At 40.6% G+C, this 18,800-nt stretch overlaps 1 protein-coding gene across 5 annotated transcripts in view; it reads right to left on the bottom strand.

The window, feature by feature from the left end:
* Positions 1-18,800, bottom strand: part of CBFA2T2 (CBFA2/RUNX1 partner transcriptional co-repressor 2) — a 150,344-nt gene that overhangs the window by 30,753 nt on the left and 100,791 nt on the right. For all 5 annotated transcript variants that reach the window (XM_082745980.1, XM_082745981.1, XM_082745983.1 and 2 more), the window contains exons 3-4: positions 14,758-14,999; positions 2,434-2,523 (exon numbers count right to left, since the gene is read on the bottom strand). In XM_082745980.1, coding sequence (XP_082602106.1) covers positions 2,434-2,523; positions 14,758-14,999 — 332 coding nt within the window. The remainder of the gene's footprint in view (positions 1-2,433; positions 2,524-14,757; positions 15,000-18,800) is intronic.

Raw genomic sequence — 18,800 nt, 5'->3', positions numbered from 1 at the left:
CACACACACGGTTTTTCTTTAAGATTTTTTGATTTGAGAGAGTGTGCATGAGTAGGGTAGAGGGTAGGAAGGAGAAGGAGAAGCAGACTCCCTGCTGAGCAGAGAGCCCAACGAAGGGCTCAACCCCGGCCCAAGATCACAACCTGATCCAAAGGGCAGATGCTTAACTGACTGAACCACCCTCCCAAGCGCCCCACTGTTATGTATTTTTAAAAGATTTTATTTTTAAGTAATCTCTACACCCAAAACATGGGGCTTGAACCCACAACCTCAAGATCCAGAGCTGCATGCTCCCCCAACGGAACCAGCCAGGTGCCCCTACGCTATTATATTTTTTTAGGAAGTGAAGGTAAAAGCAGGCAAAAGGGGTATATTTTATGGCCAGATGTTTTAGGTGTTGAATCAAGAGGCAAAACTGAAGATATTATGTGGTTAACTCATATATAAGAGAGAAAACAAATTTCTACACTGTGTTGACAAAAGCTGAACAACATAAACCACAGAATGTAATTTTTGTAACATTAGTCTACTGCTACTAAAAAGAATGGAATTCATTTTGTTGGGGGGTTGAAGATAAAACATTTACGTTAATTGGGGCTCAGAGTTGTGTTCCCTATCACAAACTGATTATAAGTGTTCATTCATTAAAACTATTCTCTTTTAAAGATTTTATTTATTTATTTGACAGAAAGACAAAGACCACAAGTAGGCAGAAGGTCAGGCAGAAAGAGAGGGGGAAGCAGGCTACCCACTGGGCAGAAAGCCCAATGCAGAGTTCAATCCCAGGACCCTGAGATCATGACCTGAGCCGTGAAGACAGAGGCTTAACCCACTGAACCACCCAGGTGCCCTAATAAAACTATTCTTCTTAGGGTAATCTTTTAATCTGGCTGGCTCAGTCAGGAGACCATCTGATCTTGATCTCAGGATGGTGAGTTTAAGTTCTACCTTGGGCATAGAATTTAAAAACATTCTCCTCTCTGGAGCTATATGCAGTGACCTGGATTTGGGTCACAGGTTTCCAAACTATGCTTGGTCTAGAGCACACTGGTATCTGACTCTTGTCTTTCACTGCCTTTTAGTTACTTTGTATCTTGGTAAATTATTGATAGGAGTGCAAAATACTTGTTATCTATGGATATGCATATTATGTCCAGTAGAGATTAAACTGACTTCCTCTGCCCACTCTATCGAAGCCAGTTTTACTTCTGTTTGCCCATTCATATTAATAATCCTGACCTGGAGGGCACCTGGGTGGCTCAGCTGGTTCAGTTCAGGTCATGATCTCAGAGTCCTAGGACTGAGCCCTGCAATGGGCTCCCTGCTCAACAGGGAGTCTGCTTCTCCCTTTCCCTTCTGCAGCCACCCCTACCCCCTGCTTGACCCCTCTGCTGCTTTCTCTAATAAATAAACAAACATTAAAAATAAACAGATTTTTTTAAAAAAAAGATTTTATTTATTTGTTTGACCGAGAGAGATCACAAGTAGGCAGAGAGGCAGGAAGAGAGAGAGGAGGAAGCAGGCTCCCTGCTGAGCAGAGAGCCCGATGCGGGACTCGATCCCAGGACCCTGAGATCATGACCTGAGCCGAAGGCAGCGGCTTAACCCACTGAGCCACCCAGGCGCCCCAAAAATAAACAGATTTTTAAAATTTTCCTTTTTAAAGATTTTATTTATTTGACAGATCGAGATCACAAGTAGGTGGAGAGAGAGAAGGGAAGCAGGCTCCCCGCCGAGCAGAGCGCCCAATGTGGGACTTGATCCTGGGACCGTGGGATCATGACCTGAGCTGAAGGCAGAGGCTTTAACCCACTGAGTCACCCAGGTGCCCCTAGATATAAATTTAATACTGCCTTATTTGTCAGAGAGATGTAACAAGTCTGAACAATGTCTCCCAAAACTTATGTTCTAGGGAACACAAATTTCAGAGGATGTGATCAGAAGCTAGTCTAACTGCTGTTGGGGAGACAGCAACACTGCCTTCCCACACACTTTCTGTCCTCAGGTCGAGTGGGAATTCTAAGTCCTCTCCTTTGTCTGATAGCCTCCTCTCAGAAAATATACACGCTTCAACCTCTGGCCATGAACAGAAGATTTAGTGTCCAGTTATTTTCCCTGCTAAGAGCCCAGTTTCCACAGCATCCTCACACTCACCTCCAGCCCAATCATTTACAACCCCCACCTATTCCTGTGTTACCAGCAGTGGCCACACATGGACCACGAAAAGCTAAAGGCTTTTGCAATTCTCATCTCACCACATGTAAGTAAGGCTTATTATCTATGGACCACTCACATTTCTCCAGCAGACTGAAATAAAATAAAGATATGAAAATACAGTAAGCCACCCTGGGATCACAGAACAGGGATCAGCAGCAGATTTTGAGAAAAAGCTAAACATAAATTACATTCAGTAATTATCTTGTTAACAATTACCTTGAGGAATGGAATCACAAAAGGACGAAGAGGAAAGTTTGTCGCCTCTTGGAGCTTGCAATGGAATTCTTCAATTGTTACTGTTGAATTCTGAAAAGATAAATCACACTGTCAACTTGTAAAACTGGATACTGTCCCGCCAGTATAAATCTAATTATGCTAAACCATTTTAAATCAAGGAAATGGGTTATTCCAAGAACACTACTGTAAACTCAGATCCTTCCCAAAGGTTAATCAAATTCTGTCTCCTTTATGAAGAAATCTGGTCTCATTAATTTTCTTTTCTCCAGTAACCCAAAACTAAATTCTCTTCTGCATTCAGCAGCAGCCCAGGGGGCAGAATAGGCTATTCCCTTCCTCTCTATTCCTGCATGAAGAGAGGCACTCAGGTCCCTTGTATTAAGGAGTTCAGGGCAAGTTACTTCAGGTCCAAAAAACTAACCCTACAAAGATCCCAGATCGAACAATCCTGAATGCGAGTCTAGGGTATCAACTTCTTATGAAGTTCACTTCTTCATTGGTTCTGCCCTCCTGCTAGCATCAGTTTCCTAAATTCCCTAAATAGAAGTAAAGTCATTAGCACTTCCCTTGTATTTTTTCAAAAGTGTAGTTTTTTTTTTTTTTTTTTTTAAGTAGGGTCCATGCCCAGTGTGGCGGCTGAACTCACAACATGGAGATCAAGACTTAATGCAGAGATCAAGAGCCGGACACTTAACTAAACCACCCCTGCACCCCAACAAAAGCCTAGCTTTAAATAAGATTCTCAGGGGCACCTGGGTGACTCAGTCGTTGGGCAACTGCCTTTGACTCAGGTCATGATCCCAGGGTCCTGGGATGGGGCCCCCATGTTGGCTCCCTGCTCAGTGGGAAGCCTGCCTCTCCCTCCCCGGCTTCCCCTGCTTGTGTTCCCTCTCTTCCTGCCTCTCTCTGTGTCAAATAAATAAATAAATAAAATTAAAAAAAAAAAAAGAAAAAAAGAAAGAAAGAAAGAAAGAAAAAGATTCTCAGCTCCTTTGCTACGGGGAATGTATGAATAAAAATACTTTTGTCGAAGTTCACTAAATATTTTAATCTGAATTCCTTAAAATACAATATAATAACAAGTTTAAAAGAAAACTGAGCATTGGGGCACCTGGGTGCGCAGTGGGTTAAAGCCTCTGCCTTCAGCTCAGGTCATGATCCCAGGGTCCTGTGATCAAGCCCCGCATCGGGCTCTCTGCTCAGCAGGGAGCTTGTTTCTCCCTCTCTCTCTCTGCCTGCCTCTCTGCCTGCTTGTGATCTCTGTCAAATGAATAAATAAAATCTTAAAAAAAAAAAAAAAAAACCTATGTTAAAAAAATAGAAGAACAAAAACAAAACAAAACAAAACAAAAAACCTGAGCATTAATCTGAATTCTTGCTTTCCCGAAAAAACAACAGGCAACTCTAGGGACTTATTTATCTTTTTAAGACTTTTATTTATTTATTTGACAGCGAGAGGTCACAAGTAGGCAGAGAGGCAGGCAGAAAGAGGGGGGAAGCAGGCTCCCTGTTGAGCAAAGCCCAATGTGGGGCTCGATCCCAGGACCTTGAGATCATGGCCTGAGCCGAAGGCAGCGGCTTTAACCCACTGAGCCACCCAGGCACCCTCTAGGGATTTATTAAAATTATCGAAAGTTCAAAGATGCAGTAAGAACAACATAAATTATTTATCAGTACAATACTGCCTTTTTTTTTTTTTTTTAAAGATTTATTTGAGAGAGAGAGAGACATCACAAGTAGGCAGAGAGGCAGGCAGAGAGAGAGAAGCAGGCTCCCCGCAAAGCAGAGAGCCCGATGCGGACTCGATCCCAGGACCCTGGGACCATGACCTGAGCTGAAGGCAGAGTCTTTAACCCACTGAGCTACCCAGGAGCCCTACAATACTGCTTCTTAACAATAAGAAGTAGAAAGCATATAGGTCGACTACCAGTAAACTGCATTTAAAAATTATGGTAGAGGAGTGCCTGGGTGGTATAGTCAGTTAAGCATCTGACTCTTGGTTTCGGCTGGGTCATGATCTTGGGAGTCATGGCATCAAGCCATGTGTTGCACTTGGCATGAAGTCTGCTTAAGACTCTCCTTTTAAAATAAATCAATCTTACAAAAAAAAAAATTATGGTACAGTCATATATCAGTACATTAAGGAAGGGGGGACAGATTTGTATGCATTAATAAGGAAAGGCATTCAATAACATACTGTTAAATGAAAAACCAGAAAAAGAACAATATGCTTTTCTATAAGCCATTTATAAAAATAACACACACACATTTATATGTTGTTGGTTTTTTTAAAAGACTCTTTAATTTTATTTGACAAGACAGAGTACAAGCAGGAGGAGTGGCAGGGAGAGGGAGATGCAGGCTCCCCACTGAGCAGGGAGCCCAACGTGGGGCTCGATCCCAAGACCCTAGGATCATGACCTTGCTGAAGGCAGATACGCAACTGACTGTGTCACCCAGGCGCCCCTATATGGGCTTTAAAGTGCCTGGAAAGAAAATTATAACAGCAATTATTTCTGGATATGAAATTATGCTGGATTACCCAAATATATCATATTAATATTCAGTAAAAAATAAAAATATTTCCTTTTTAGGGAGAAAGTATATCAATTTAACCATGCTAAATGAAAATATTTGAAGTGTACGTCATTCGACACTAAGAGAATTTATTTTTTAAAAGACTTATTTATGAGAGAGAGAGAAAGTGTGTGTGAGCTGGGGGGCAGTGGGGCAGAGGGAGAGGGGAAGCAGACTCCCCACTGAATGCAGAGCACCGTGCAGATGGATTTCGCAACCCTGACATCATGACCTGAGCACAAAGGGTCGGAAGCTTAACAGACTGAGCCACTCAGGTGCCTGCCACACACCAAGATTCTTTTAGAATTTAACTCATTTTGTTTTTAAGTACATGACATTTCTACAATGCAATCAAAGGTATGGCTAATCAGATATAAAAAGAACATTCTTGGGGGCGCCTGGGTGGCTCAGTGGGTTAAGCCACTGCCTTCGGCTCAGGTCATGATCTCAGAGTCCTGGGATCGAGTCCCACATCGGGCTCTCTGCTCAGCGGGGAGCCTGCTTCCTCCTCTCTCTCTGCCTGCCTCTCTGCCTACTTGTGATCTCTCTCTGTCAAATAAATAAATAAAATCTTTAAAAAAAAAAAAAAAAAAAAACATTCTTTTCCTACTGCATTGAGTGCAATCAGGCCACTAAAAGTAGACACAAATAGAGTAAATATATGAAAAATATTGTATGACTGATTTTTAAAATTTCTTGTGGATGGGAAAGGGAAAGAATGAGCTGTGTGGTGAGATGAACAGTGACTAAGGCCACAGAAACAGACTCAGGACTATATATACAGTAGATGCAGGACAATCCTCTACGAAGAATGGTAAGCCACTGTTCCATTATCTTTCCCTCTCCTTCAGTCATTTATAAGAGCATGGTTTTTTTGTTTTTTGCTTTTTTAAAATTTTGTTTGACAGAGAAAGAAAGAGAGCACAAGTAGGCAGAGTGGCAGGTAGAGGGAGAGGGACTGAGCAAGGTGCCCAGTGGAGGACTCAATTCCAGGACCTTGGGATCATGACCTGAGTCAAAGGCCGATGCTTAACCAACTGAGTCATCCAGACATCCCAGCATGGTTTTTTTTTTTTTAAACTCCCGGTGTAGCAGGAAAACAGACAAGCAAGCTATTCATTACAGATTCATTGATACATATGTGAGCAGGAGACTACTGGCACACAGAGAAGACATGCCTGAATCAGATATAGGGGAACAAGAAGTGTCCACCCTAAGAAGTGAAAATGTAGCCCTGGAAAAGATGCTTCTCACAGAGAAAAGAATGTAAAATGTCAGGGAATCTGGTCTCTGGATCACAAGGGCAAGACCTAAGGTGGTCTTAGAAGACAACGGGTAGGGGCGCCTGGGTGGCTCAGTGGGTTAAAGCCTCTGCCTTCAGCTCAGGTCATGATCCCAGGATCCTGGAATCGAGCCCCATGTCAGGCTCTCTGCTCTGCAGGGAGCCTGCTTCCTCCACTCTCTCTCTCTGCCTGCCTCTCTGCCTACTTGTGGTTTCTCTCTCTGTCAAATAAATAAAATCTTTAAAAAAAAAAAAAAAAAAAAAAAAAGAAGACAACGGGTATACATAGGCCACTAAGTAACATTTATCTTTTAAAATTCTGAGATAAATACCACCACAGGAAGTTGTAAAAACAATAGAGAGGTTCCCCACTGGTTACATTTTCTGTACCTGAAATGGATTATCACTGAGGGAAAAACACTGGTGGAATGTGTATATAATTCTCTGTCACTTTAGTGTACGTTGTGTATTCCATGTAATCACCATGGCAGTCAAGATACGAAGTGGAGAGGCGCCTGAGTGGCTCAACTGGCTAAGTGTCTGCCTTCGGCTCAGGTTGTGAGCTCGGCATCTGGCTCTCTGCTTAGCAGGTAGTCTGCTTCTCCCTCTCCCTCTGCTACTCCTCCTGCTCCCCTGCTTATGCTCTCACTTTCTCTCAAATAAATAAATAATTACTTAAAAAGATACGGAAGTGTAGAAACCTGGTCTGCCTTTATGCTGTCTGGTTTAGAATATAATTGTCTTAAATATTTCCTTTACACACACACACACACACACACACACACACACACACACACACACACAGAGCCCACATCACAGACAATGTCGTAAATTTGCTTCAACCACCACAGTTCAGCAAACTCAAGAAGGAAAATCTACCGTACTGACTTTTGTTTTTGCTCTTTCCACTTATCCTTCATCTACTGTGATATTTCAAGATTGCTTCTTTTTGGGAGCCTGGGTGGCTCAGTCAGTTAAGCTGCTGCCTTCTGCTCAGGTCATAATCCTAGGGTCCTGGATTCGAGTCCCACATTGGACTCCTGGCTCAGCACTGAGCCTGCTTCTCCCTCTGCCTCTGCCTGTCACTCCCCTTACTTGTGCTCTCTCAAAAATTTGAAAAACTTAAAAAAAAAAAAAAAGATTGCTTCTTTTCTCATTTTCTTTCTACTTCAGGATCTTCTTTAAGCCACTCTTTTAGGGGAGGTCTGCTTAGACACAATTTCTCTTAGTTTCACTTCAACTAAGAATATTTTGATCACTCCAGAAGTGTATTTTTGATGTATTAGTATTGTGCGTTGACAGTTCTTTTCTTTCAGCATTTGAAAAATGCCACTGTCACTAGAACTTTTCTTTTATAGGTTAAGAGTTTCCTTCTTGCTGCTTTCAAGATTTTGTCCTTGGGGAGGGGGGGAATCTTATTTGAGATTTGTGTTGCTTTTTTCAATCTATAGATTTAGGTTTTTGTCAAATTCCAGCTAATTCAGTCATTATTTCAGCCCTCTACTTTCTTCTGTCCTACTGTGACTCAGATCTTGTTTTATTCTTTTAGGTCCCTGAGGTTGTGTTCATTTTATTTTAAGCCCTTTTCACTCTACTGCATAGAATATTAATTATTTTCCATTGTTTTTCCTCTCCATTTTACTGTTGAGTCCACTGCTGTTTTTAATTTATCTTATTTTTGTTCTAAAATTTCCACTTACTTTTTTCTGTCTTTTTCTTTTTTAATCTGCAGAGTCTTTGTATTTTTTCATTTGTGTTCATAATTCTCACTGGAGCATTTTATGATGCTGTGCAAACATCTGTGTCAGCTTAGTTGATATCTGTGGATTGGCTGTTTTTCTTTGTTGTTGTTGTTTTATTCCAGTTGAGATGGTCTTGGTACTTTGTATGGTAAGTCATTTTCTACTGTATCCTGAACATTTTGGGTTCTATGTTATAAGACTCTGGATCTTATCTCTGACTTCTGTCTTGGAATCCTCCTCTGATACTTGCACCACTGGAAAAAGGAGAATCCTTTTTAGGGTATAATCCCAGGTTCCCCACTCAGCCTCTATTGATTTGGAGAGGTGAAGAAAGATACATTATTGCTGGCAAGGGGTAGGAGTTTGGGTTCCCCAATGGGCCTCTGATGGGAAAGGGAAGGCTATATCCATTACTGCAGTTCTTCCTAAGGTATTAGCTGCCATAGTGCACATATTGTCTGTAAGATTTTTATCTTATCTGGTTGCTTCTTTCTTGATCCTCTGGCAGGAAAAAGGGTTTTCGTTATTGTTGTAGTTTGTGCTCTTAAGTGTTTCTGGGTTACTAGCTTTTACAGACCACAGCTGTGGATGTATGATGAAAACGGGGAACTTAGAGAACTCACTGCTAAGTACTACCTTGGGTCACAAGGTCACTAGCGCATCTGTTACCTTTCAGAGTCTTCATTATTTTTTGTTTTCTATATAATGTTCAAGATTTCTTGCTCTATTTGTCAGGAGGAATATGAAGAACTATACCTTCAAATTGTGCCTTGATATTTCATGACCATGTCATATCCAACTGAACTGATGTACTGCAATTTACATAGGATTTTACAGAACATTTAGCTGGTTTCAATTTTTTTTGGGGGGGGGTCATTATAAATACTGTTGAACCAATGATCTTCGTGTACAATGATTTTTTTTAAGATTTTATTTATTTATTTGACAGAGAAAGAGAGATCACAAGTAGGCGGGGGTTGGGGGGTGGGAGGGGAGCAGGCTCCCTGCTGAGCAGAGCCTGACACAGGGCTCGATCCCAGGACCCTGAGATCATGACCTGAGCAGAAGGCAGAGGCTTAACCAACTGAGCCACCCAGGTGCCCCTACAACGATATTTTCTTAGGATGAATTTCATAGTGAGGAAATATTTAGTCAGAGAACTACCTAGTTTAAGGTACATGGAATTTGCCAAACTGCCATCCAGAATGTGTAGTCTTCGTGGAATACGGAACATTCTCCTTTACTTTGCATTAGAAATTGAGCATGTTTGCCTCCTGTACAGTTAGGGACTATCAGCACTCTACTTGTTACATACCAGAAATATAAAATTCACACAGGTGAACTATACTCCAGGTACTTAACAGTAGTCTTTTCTTACTTGCCTAATAAAGTCTCCTCCACATGGAACAACTGTTCCATTTACATCTGCCTGCCTAAATCTTAACCATACTTTTTAAAGATTTTTATTTATTTATTTGACAGACAGAGAACACAAGTAGGCAAAGAGGCAGGCAGAGAGAGAAGTGGGATGGGGAAGCAGGCTCCCTGCTGAGCAGAGAGCCCAATGTGGGGCTCGATCCCAGTACCCTGGGATGACGAGCCAAGCCGAAGACAGAGGCTTTAACCTGCTGAGCCACTAAGGCGCCCCGAATGGGTATTATTTTAACGAACATTTCTTTTTCTGCATCTTCTCCAAATAAATTTATAGTTTCAGTAACAATTGCTCTAGACATTCTGAATATTTGTGACCCCTCAAAATCTGTAGGTTGAAACCTACAATTCTCCAATGTGTTCATATTTAGAGGTGGAGCCTTTGGAAGATGATTAGGTCACAAGGGCAGGGCTCATAGGAATGGCATTTGTGCCCTCACAAAAGAGACCCTGAAGGGCACCTGGGTGGCTTAGTTGATTAAGCATCTGCCTTTGGCTCATGATCCCAAGGTCCTGGGATCAAGCCTGCATCAGGCTCCCTGCTCAGCGGGAAACCTGCATCTCCCTCTCCCACTCCCCCTGCTTGTACTCACTCTGTCATAAATAAAAGAATTTTTTTTTTTTTTTAATAAGAGATGGAGCTTGAGAGATCTCCCTTGCTCCTTTGGCCCTGTGAGGACAAGACTGCCACCTAAGAGTCAGGAGTAGGCTCTCACTGAATACAAAATCTATGGCACCACTTACCGACCTCCAGAACTATAAGGTAAATGACTATTGTTTATAACTCACCCCGTGTTTGGTATCTAACAGCCTGAACAGACTGGGTCACTAATCTTTATAAAAATGCCAGTATATGAGAGTATAAATTAGTATAACACACAGGAAAACCAATGGCCTTATATACTGAATTGGTATATAGGCATACCTTAAGAAATCCCAATTCCATTGTTCAGTGCGATGCTCGCACTGCAATTTAAGAATGCTTATAGCAGGGGCGCCTGGGTGGCTCAGTGGGTTAAAGCCTCTGCCTTCGGCTCAGGTCATGATCCCAGGGTCCTGGGATTGAGCCCCGCATCGGGTTCTCTGCTCAGCAGGGAGCCTGCTTCCTCCTCTCTCTCTGCCTGCCTCTCTGTCTACTTGTGATCTCTCCCTCTGTCAAATAAATAAATAAAATCCTTAAAAAAAAAAAAAAAAAAGAATGCTTATAGCAACAATATTTGCAATGGTGCTGTACAGAAAAGAGTTAATACAGCGGGTTTAAAACTGATAACCTAAGAAAAGGGTGCTTATAAGACTGGGCCACTGGCTGGCACCTATGAACTCGGCTGACCAACAGTTTCCCATATGGATATAAAAGCAATCCCTAACCAAAAAGTTAGAAGCATCCCAGGGATACAACAGAAGACGAATGGACAAGCAAAGTATCGACATGCACGCAATGGAGTATTTTCAGCCATAAGAAAGTAGAAACATCTGACAAACACTATAACATGGATGAAACTTTTTTTTTTTTCATTTATTTTATTTATTTGTCGGAGAGAAAGAGACAGCACAAGCACACAGAAAACAGACAGAGGGAGAAGCAGACTCCCCTAACAGACTCCCTGATGAGCAGAAAGCAGGACTCTGGAATCAGGACCTAGGCCAAAGGCAGCTGCTTAAATGACTGAGCCACCCAGGTGCCCCAACAAGGATGAACCCTGAGGACACTATGCTTGGTGAAGTAAGTCAGCTATAAAAAGACAAATACTGTATGATTCTACTTAAATGAGGTATCTACAGTAGTCAAGTATAATCTTGGTTCATGGGAACTAAGGATGTAAGAAAAGGGAGTTATTACTTAATGGCATGAAGTTTCAGTTTTGTCTGATTAGGAGTTCTAAAGGTGGATAGTAGTGATGGTTGCACAAACATGGATACACTCGTATCACTGAATTGCACTACTTAAAAATGGGTAATTTGGTAAAAAAAATTTTTTTGAAGATTTTTATTTATTTATTTGAGAGAGAGAGTGAGAGCACGAGAGGCGAGAAGGTCAGAGAGAGAAGCAGACTCCCCATGGAGCTGGGAGCCTGATGCGGGACTCGATCCCAGAACTCCGGGACCGTGACCTGAGCCGAAGGCGGTTGCTTAACCAACTGAGCCACCCAAGCACCCCGGTAAAATTTTTTACATGGATTTTTACCACCTACTAATGACACCATGAGAAAAATAACCCAAGCATGGCCACTTAAAGTAGATAATTGGCTACACCTACATATAAATACTTCTGTACTAATTTTTTTTATTTTTGAAAATGAGGTCCATCTTTTTTGTTTTTTAAAGATTTATTTATTTGAGAGAGTGAAAATGAGAGAGATCACAGAGGGAGCAGGAGAAGCTCTCCAATGAGCGGAGGGCCCAATGCAACACTCGAACCCAGAACCCTAGGATTATGACCCGAGCTGAATGCAGCTGCTTAACCAACTGAGCCACACAGGCGTCCTTATCATATTTTTCTTCTACTCTTACATTACCTTCAACCATAGGCTCACTTAAAGTAATCTGTTGCTAGAATGGTATGACATTCTGATGTGCAAGACCTTGCTTCCAATTACATTCAAACTCACTTTGATAGTTAAGTCCAATTTTGTTACTCTAGATGCATTAGTGTAAATTTGGACCAGAACAATTTTTCCCCCAAAACAAAACAAAAAACCACCCCCCCAAGCCCCTGGCCAAAATAAATCTTTCCTAACTGATAAAGGTGGCTGACTGTGCAGAGACTGTTCTTGCAAACAATGTGGTTTCTGCTGAATACTGATTTTCCTTCTGGAAATCTGAAATTTCAGTAGGTTCTGGCAAACAGTGCCTATGTACCCTAAGTCTCTAATAGGTTTCCCTAGGCAAAAACATCACACATATGTTGCTACATTTTCATTGCTGGGGAAGAGTGAGCTGTGTGATCCCAGGACTCTGGGATCAGGACCTAGGCCAAAGGCAGCTGCTTAAATGACTGAGCCACCCAGGTGCCCCAACATAGATGAACCCTGCAGTTAGGAAGCCTGCAGATAGATTTCTCCAGACTCCATCAGTATGGAATCTCCTTTATGGATTCCCGGATCTCCTTTATAATCCAGCTGTGTAACTTTATGCTTACATAATGTAATAAATATTAGTTGTGAGTACAACTATATGCTAAGTCCTATGAATTCATTTAACACATCTCAGAACCTGAGTGGTTCTGAGGTCCTGACACTGTATCAAAACTCAAACGCCAAGGGCGCCTGGGTGGCTCAGTGGGTTAAGCTGCTGCCTTCGGCTCAGGTCATGATCTCAGGGTCCTGGGATCGAGTCCCACATTGGGCTCTCTGCTTAGTGGGGGAGCCTGCTTCCCTTTCTCTCTCTGTCAAATAGATAAATAAAATCTTAAAAAAAAAAAAAAAAAGAACTCAAACACCAATGTGCATCAAGAGCAAAAAGTACAAACTGTGGCATATTCCTGTAATAAAATACCTATGAAAATGATACACCTCAGCTCTAAAATACAAAAGGGATTGAATCTGAAATTATGAAAAAGTAGTATTATGCCTTGTATGAAAGTTGACTCTTCTAAACTAAGACTGAGAAATCTTTTAAGGTGACAGTTCTCTTTATTTTTAAGGTTTTTTTTTCTTTTTTTTTTTTTTTAAGATCTTATTTATTTATTTGACACAGAGAGAGCACAAGCAGGGGGAGTGGAAGCAAGAGAGGGAAAAGCAGGCCCCCCTCAGAGCAGGGAGCCCAATCCCAGGACACGGGGATCATGACCTGAGCCAAAGGCATACGCTTAACTGACTGAGACACCCAGGTGCCCAAAGGTTAGCAGTTCTTCAACTTCTAAACCTCAGACTCCCTCTAATTCATGTGGGTCATATATATCAATAATCCCAGTATTAAAAATTTAAAGTTGAGTACTTGAAAACTATCTTTTACTAATCCATTTCAAAATAATTTTATTTTCCCAAAAATGTAGTAAGAACGGCACTGTCATTACAGTTTTGCAAGTCTTTTTAATACCTAGGTTATGAAAAGACACCTGCGAGAAGTTCTCCTATTTACTTCTGCATTTAATCCACTGTAACAACCTATATTATGCAGCTTCTAGAAAATTCCATGATATGCTCAGGATAAAGAAAGAATGAAAAGGTAAGTAACATCTTAGTACTATTATTTTTAATTTTTTTTAGGTAGGCTGCATGCACAGTGAGGAGCCCAATGCAGGGCGAGATCAAGAATCAGATGCTTAAACTGACTGTGCACTGGGTTGATCCATATCTTAGTATTATCATGAAAACAAGCGCACCTGGGTGGCACAGTTGGTTGAGCATCTGACTCTCAGTTTTGGCTCAGGTCCTGATCTCAAGGTTGTGAGATTGAGCCCTACACTGGGTTTTGAGATCAGTAGAGTCTTCTTCAGATTCTCTCTCCCTCTGTCCCTCCCATCAGGCTCTCTCTCTAAAATAAATAAATAAATAAATCTTAAAGAGTTGGGGGAAGAAAATAATTTTGACCTCCTGGACTTCCTGGAGAGGTCTGGGGAAATCCCAGGAGTTCCTGATTACAATGCGGCTACAACGTTAAGTACAATGTTAGTACTGTGACTTGTAAAGGTCAACATGCACGACCACAGGGTACTTTTTCAAGAAGTTATCTTGAAGAATTCAATTTACAAAAATACTTAACTGTCAGTACTTTCCTTATATACACTAAGAGTCAAACCCCACCCAAATATCTTATGTTAGAACATCATTACCTCACTCACTATAGTACACTGAAAATTCTAAAGAAAAGTCCATTTGCATGAGGAGCTGAAGAATGTAATCCTTTGATACTATTCAGACTATGAGACTTAAAATTTTACAAATTACTGTTCTGAAAATTAAACTCCCTGCTTTTCTTTTCTCTTAGGTTTGGAAACAATATGCTGGACCCTGAATAATATGCCAAATATATTGTTACAAAACCTTATATTAACTTGGTTGAACCTCAACAGCCTGTTGAAACTCAGTCTTTAGACAAATTCAAAGCTGCTTATTGGAATTAAATCAACACCCTAAGAAATAAGGTAAACATTCTAGATTTGTTTCTTGAATAAACACTGTTATCCATAATTGAAACCCACAGTTCTACACTTCCATACAAGTTACATAACTGTATTAGTCTGTAGATTTTGCCACGTTGCTACAGGTTTGCTGGCTGGGGCTCAGAGCCACATACTTAAGTAGCTGTGGACAGCAACACTATACTTACCACCAGTGCTAGAACAAGAGTCCGCACCTTCTCCCCAATCTCAGGTGAGATGTCATTGCCAAACTGTTGCAGAGTGGTAAGGAAGCGTTTCAATTTGCTGAGCTGCCGAGCACCACAAGTGGCTGGCAATTGTTGATTTGTTAGTGCAGATGATGTGGAAGAGGCAGGACCATTGCTGAATCTCTGTGGTGGTGATGGGGCACCATTCAGGGTAGGAGGAGAATGGTTGATGCCATTGCTTACTATAAAAGAAAGCCAAAATGAAAGACTGTGTAAGTGCAAATCACATGGACCTTAATTAATTTCTTCTTGTTTGCATTAACTGTCGTTTATTCATCTAAATTTTGTAAAGCACATATTAAGATTATGTAAGAAACTGTTTCTGGGGGTGCCTGGGTGGCTCAGTGGGTTAAACCTCTGCCTTTGGCTCAGGTTATGATCCCAGTGTCCTAGGATTGAGCCCCGCATCGGGCTCTGCTCAGCGGAGAGCCTGCGTCTCCCTCTTTTCTCTGCCTGCCTCTTTGCCTACCTGTGATCTGTTTGTCAAATAAATAAATAAAATCTTTAAAAAAAAAGAAACTTTCTGCTTTCAATGAGACTACTACATCGTGAGACAGACTACCAGGCAAAAAATGGTAACAGAATAACAAAACGTGTTAAAATAGAAGAGTATGAAGTGTTTTAAGAATACAGAGAATGGTTATCCAACTACAGTTGCTACGGGCAGGGGTAGGTAGCGTTAAGATTTCCTGCAACGGGTATTACATGAGATGAATCTGGTAGAACACGTATTTCCATTGACTGGACCCATGCACACATCTTTTATGTTCCATCTCCTTCCTTCCTACTCTTAAGGTTCCAAAGTCAGTTACATTGTACATTACAATATATGTTACAATGTAGCAAGCGAAGAGAAAACAGAGTTCTGTTTAAGTGAAAAATGTGGTGTTTGTTTGTTTGTTTTTGGAGAAACTGTTTTCTAGGCTATAGATTTAATCCTGCACTAGGATATGTATTTCATGGACCATTCAGAATATTCATGCCCAGCAGTTTCTCTGTGCCAACAGTGCTATATAAATGCTGCCAAACTCTTGGTCACTCAATAAAGCATGTTACAGACACTACACAGGACACCGACAATCCATTTTCCCATTGTTCTTAGTCATTTGTTGGTAAATTTTGATTTGGAATACCACCTTAAAGCTAAGTTCTTGGAGGTATTAAGTAAATTTCTCCTTCACTGAACAGTGAAATAAAATTACCTGGTGCCTAAGTGTCAGTAGATTTTCACTTAATCATCTACAGGCTTGAAAGTCTAAAAGGTAAAACTAAAACATATGTATAAAAACAAAAACAATTTAAGTCAAGACTTAAGCCAAATTAAAGAGCCCAATTATTTAATCTTTACCTAACTTAGAACTGACATTTACACTTATATTGGGCTCAATGCCAAGTCTTTAATCATGAAAAATCTTCCACTTCCCTTCTTCCTCCATGCCAGTCATAGCTGGTCAGCCAGCCCTACTGCTCCTACTTTTTGACTGACCCTGATTCAAATTTGATCTGGCAAACTCTTCCTCATCTTATGTATGCTCAGAGATCACCTGTATTAAGAAATATTCTTGGGCACCTGGGTTGTTCAGTTGCTTAATTAAGGGTATGCCTTCAGCTCAGGTCATAATCCCAAGGTCCTGGGATTATCATCATTATCCTTATCCGAGGGTCCCACATCAGACTCCCTGTTCTGCAGGGGAGTCTGCTTCTCCCTCTCCTTCCCCACCCCCTACCCTGCTCATGCTCTCTCTTAAAAAAATAAATAAAATCTTAAAAAAAAAAGAGAGAGAGAGAGAGAGAAGAGAGAAAGAGAGAGAAAGAAACATTCTTTATTAGCTTCTGTTGCTGTACATTAAGGTAAACCCTGGTAAATTTTTTAACTCTTCTCTGTGTTACCTACAGATGCTTCCACTATGTTACTTACTTCTCTCTATATTTGCACTGTCTTAACAGACTGTGTACTTCTTGATGAATACTGTGTTATAAATCTGTATACAGTGTAATTAGTCAGGTTTTGTAAACTGCCTATGCCATATATATATGGGTTTTGTTCATTAGCTAACGAAGTCTAAATGTTGAGGGAAAAACTGCTGAAGGATCCACTTCATGAAACACTAACAGCTAAGAAAGCGAGGTTGCATTTTCTTCTTTACCTTCCATTAAAAGAGATCACTAGAACTATTAGAAGGGACAGCTTAACACTCAACCTCAGCAATCCAGAAAATTAGTTGCAATGATCTGCTATTTCTCTGTGTTCACAGAAAGGTCAAGTGCCATTGAAGAACTGCCCCCTTGGAAGAAACCCATAAAAATAATACATGACTGTGCTTTTTTAGCCACTCTGACAACCAGACAGGCTTTTTCGGTCTCTTTTGTTCAAGTGTATGAGCACATTTTCCAAAATAAAACAGATCTACCACCAAGCAGTCAGATATGGAGGTTAAAAAGGGCTGGCTTTACATATACATATTCCTACTGTCTGTTATTTTGAAATGTGAATGGCAGTCTAGGTTTAACTGTTCATTTCAAGACAGTACCTTTATCTAAGGACGTATAACTTAAAAATATAAATAGAATTTTTTAAAGGATATAAAACTATTTCATTCACTCTGGCTCAGACTGCTGCAGTTGCCACTCACTCAATTTCAAATGTTTTGAAAATATAATAATCAAATGTTTTGAAAATATAATGTTAAAGCTGTACTTCCTAGATTCTTCTCTGGTCTTTTAAAATAACAAAAGCAAACCCCACAAATGTGTGAGCAAAAATAATTGTGTAAACTTATGTAACGGCATTTAAAAAAGAAAATGCATACAGCACCTAGCACAGTACTCTGACGCACTGTGGGCACTCCACAAATAGCAAGTGTCTTCTGCTTTATGAGGCAAAATATCTGTAAGAGAGTCATGAGGTACTGGAGGTATGGGCATGGAAAGGCAGAAAAACTCAGATTAAAATCGAGACATGTATGTATGTATGTTTAGATTCTACACTGGGTTTTCTTCTGATATTTGTTTAAGTATACACACGTATAGGACTAACTGCGGAGTTAAAGGGTTTCTGAAGATTCAACTTTGGTAAATACTACAAAATAATTTTCTCATACTCAAACAATGTATGAAGTTTTCAGGTAATGCCACATATGCTCACCAAAACTTGGTATTCTTTTCTACTTTGAACATTCTTTCAGAAGTAGACAGTATTACATTGGGTTTTAGTTTGCATTTCCTTGATGACTAGTAAAGCTGAACATCTATTATGTATTTACTGGTTAATATAATTCTTATGGACCAAATTATGTCCCCCACAAATTCCTATGTTGTAGTTCTAATCTCCAGGACCTCAGAGTATGACTGTATTTGGAGGCAAGAGTTTTTAAAGGTTAAATGAGGTCATGTGCATGGTCCCTAATCCAGTATGACTATTGTCCTTATAAGATGAGGAAAGGATAGCTGGTATACATGTGCAGAGACAAGGTCATGGGAACATACAGTAGAAGTGTAGCTATCTGCAAGCCAAGGAGAGAGGCCTCAGAAGACATCAAGCCTACTGACACCTTGATCTTGGACTTCTTTACTCCAGAACTGTGAAAAAAATAAACTTCTCTTGTTTAAGCCATCCAGTCTATGGTATTTTGTTATGGCAACCCTGGCAAACTTAACACAATACTCAATCTCTTTTGTAAAGAGCCTTACCAGGGCACCTTGGGTGGCTCAGTTGGTTAAGCCTCTGACTCTTGATTTTGGCAAAGGTCATGTTCTCAGGGTTGTGAGGTCTAGCCCTATGCTGGGCACAGAGCCGTCTTAAGATTCTCTCTCTCCCTCTCCCTCTGTCCCTCCCCTCCTTACCCCTCCTTTAAAAAAAAAAAAAAAAAGCCTTACCATGATAGCCCAAGCATACTTTTAGAAGTTGTTTGGTAATTATATGAAAGTTACTTTGACTCCTATAAGTCAATGTAATAATTTGTTTGTTTTTTCAAGTAAGCTAA

The sequence above is a fragment of the Mustela nivalis genome, assembly GCF_964662115.1.
Source record: "Mustela nivalis genome assembly, chromosome: 8".
NCBI lineage: Eukaryota > Metazoa > Chordata > Mammalia > Carnivora > Mustelidae > Mustela > Mustela nivalis.
Note: the sequence above shows the minus strand (reverse complement) of the source record. Positions and strands in the feature narration are given on the sequence as shown.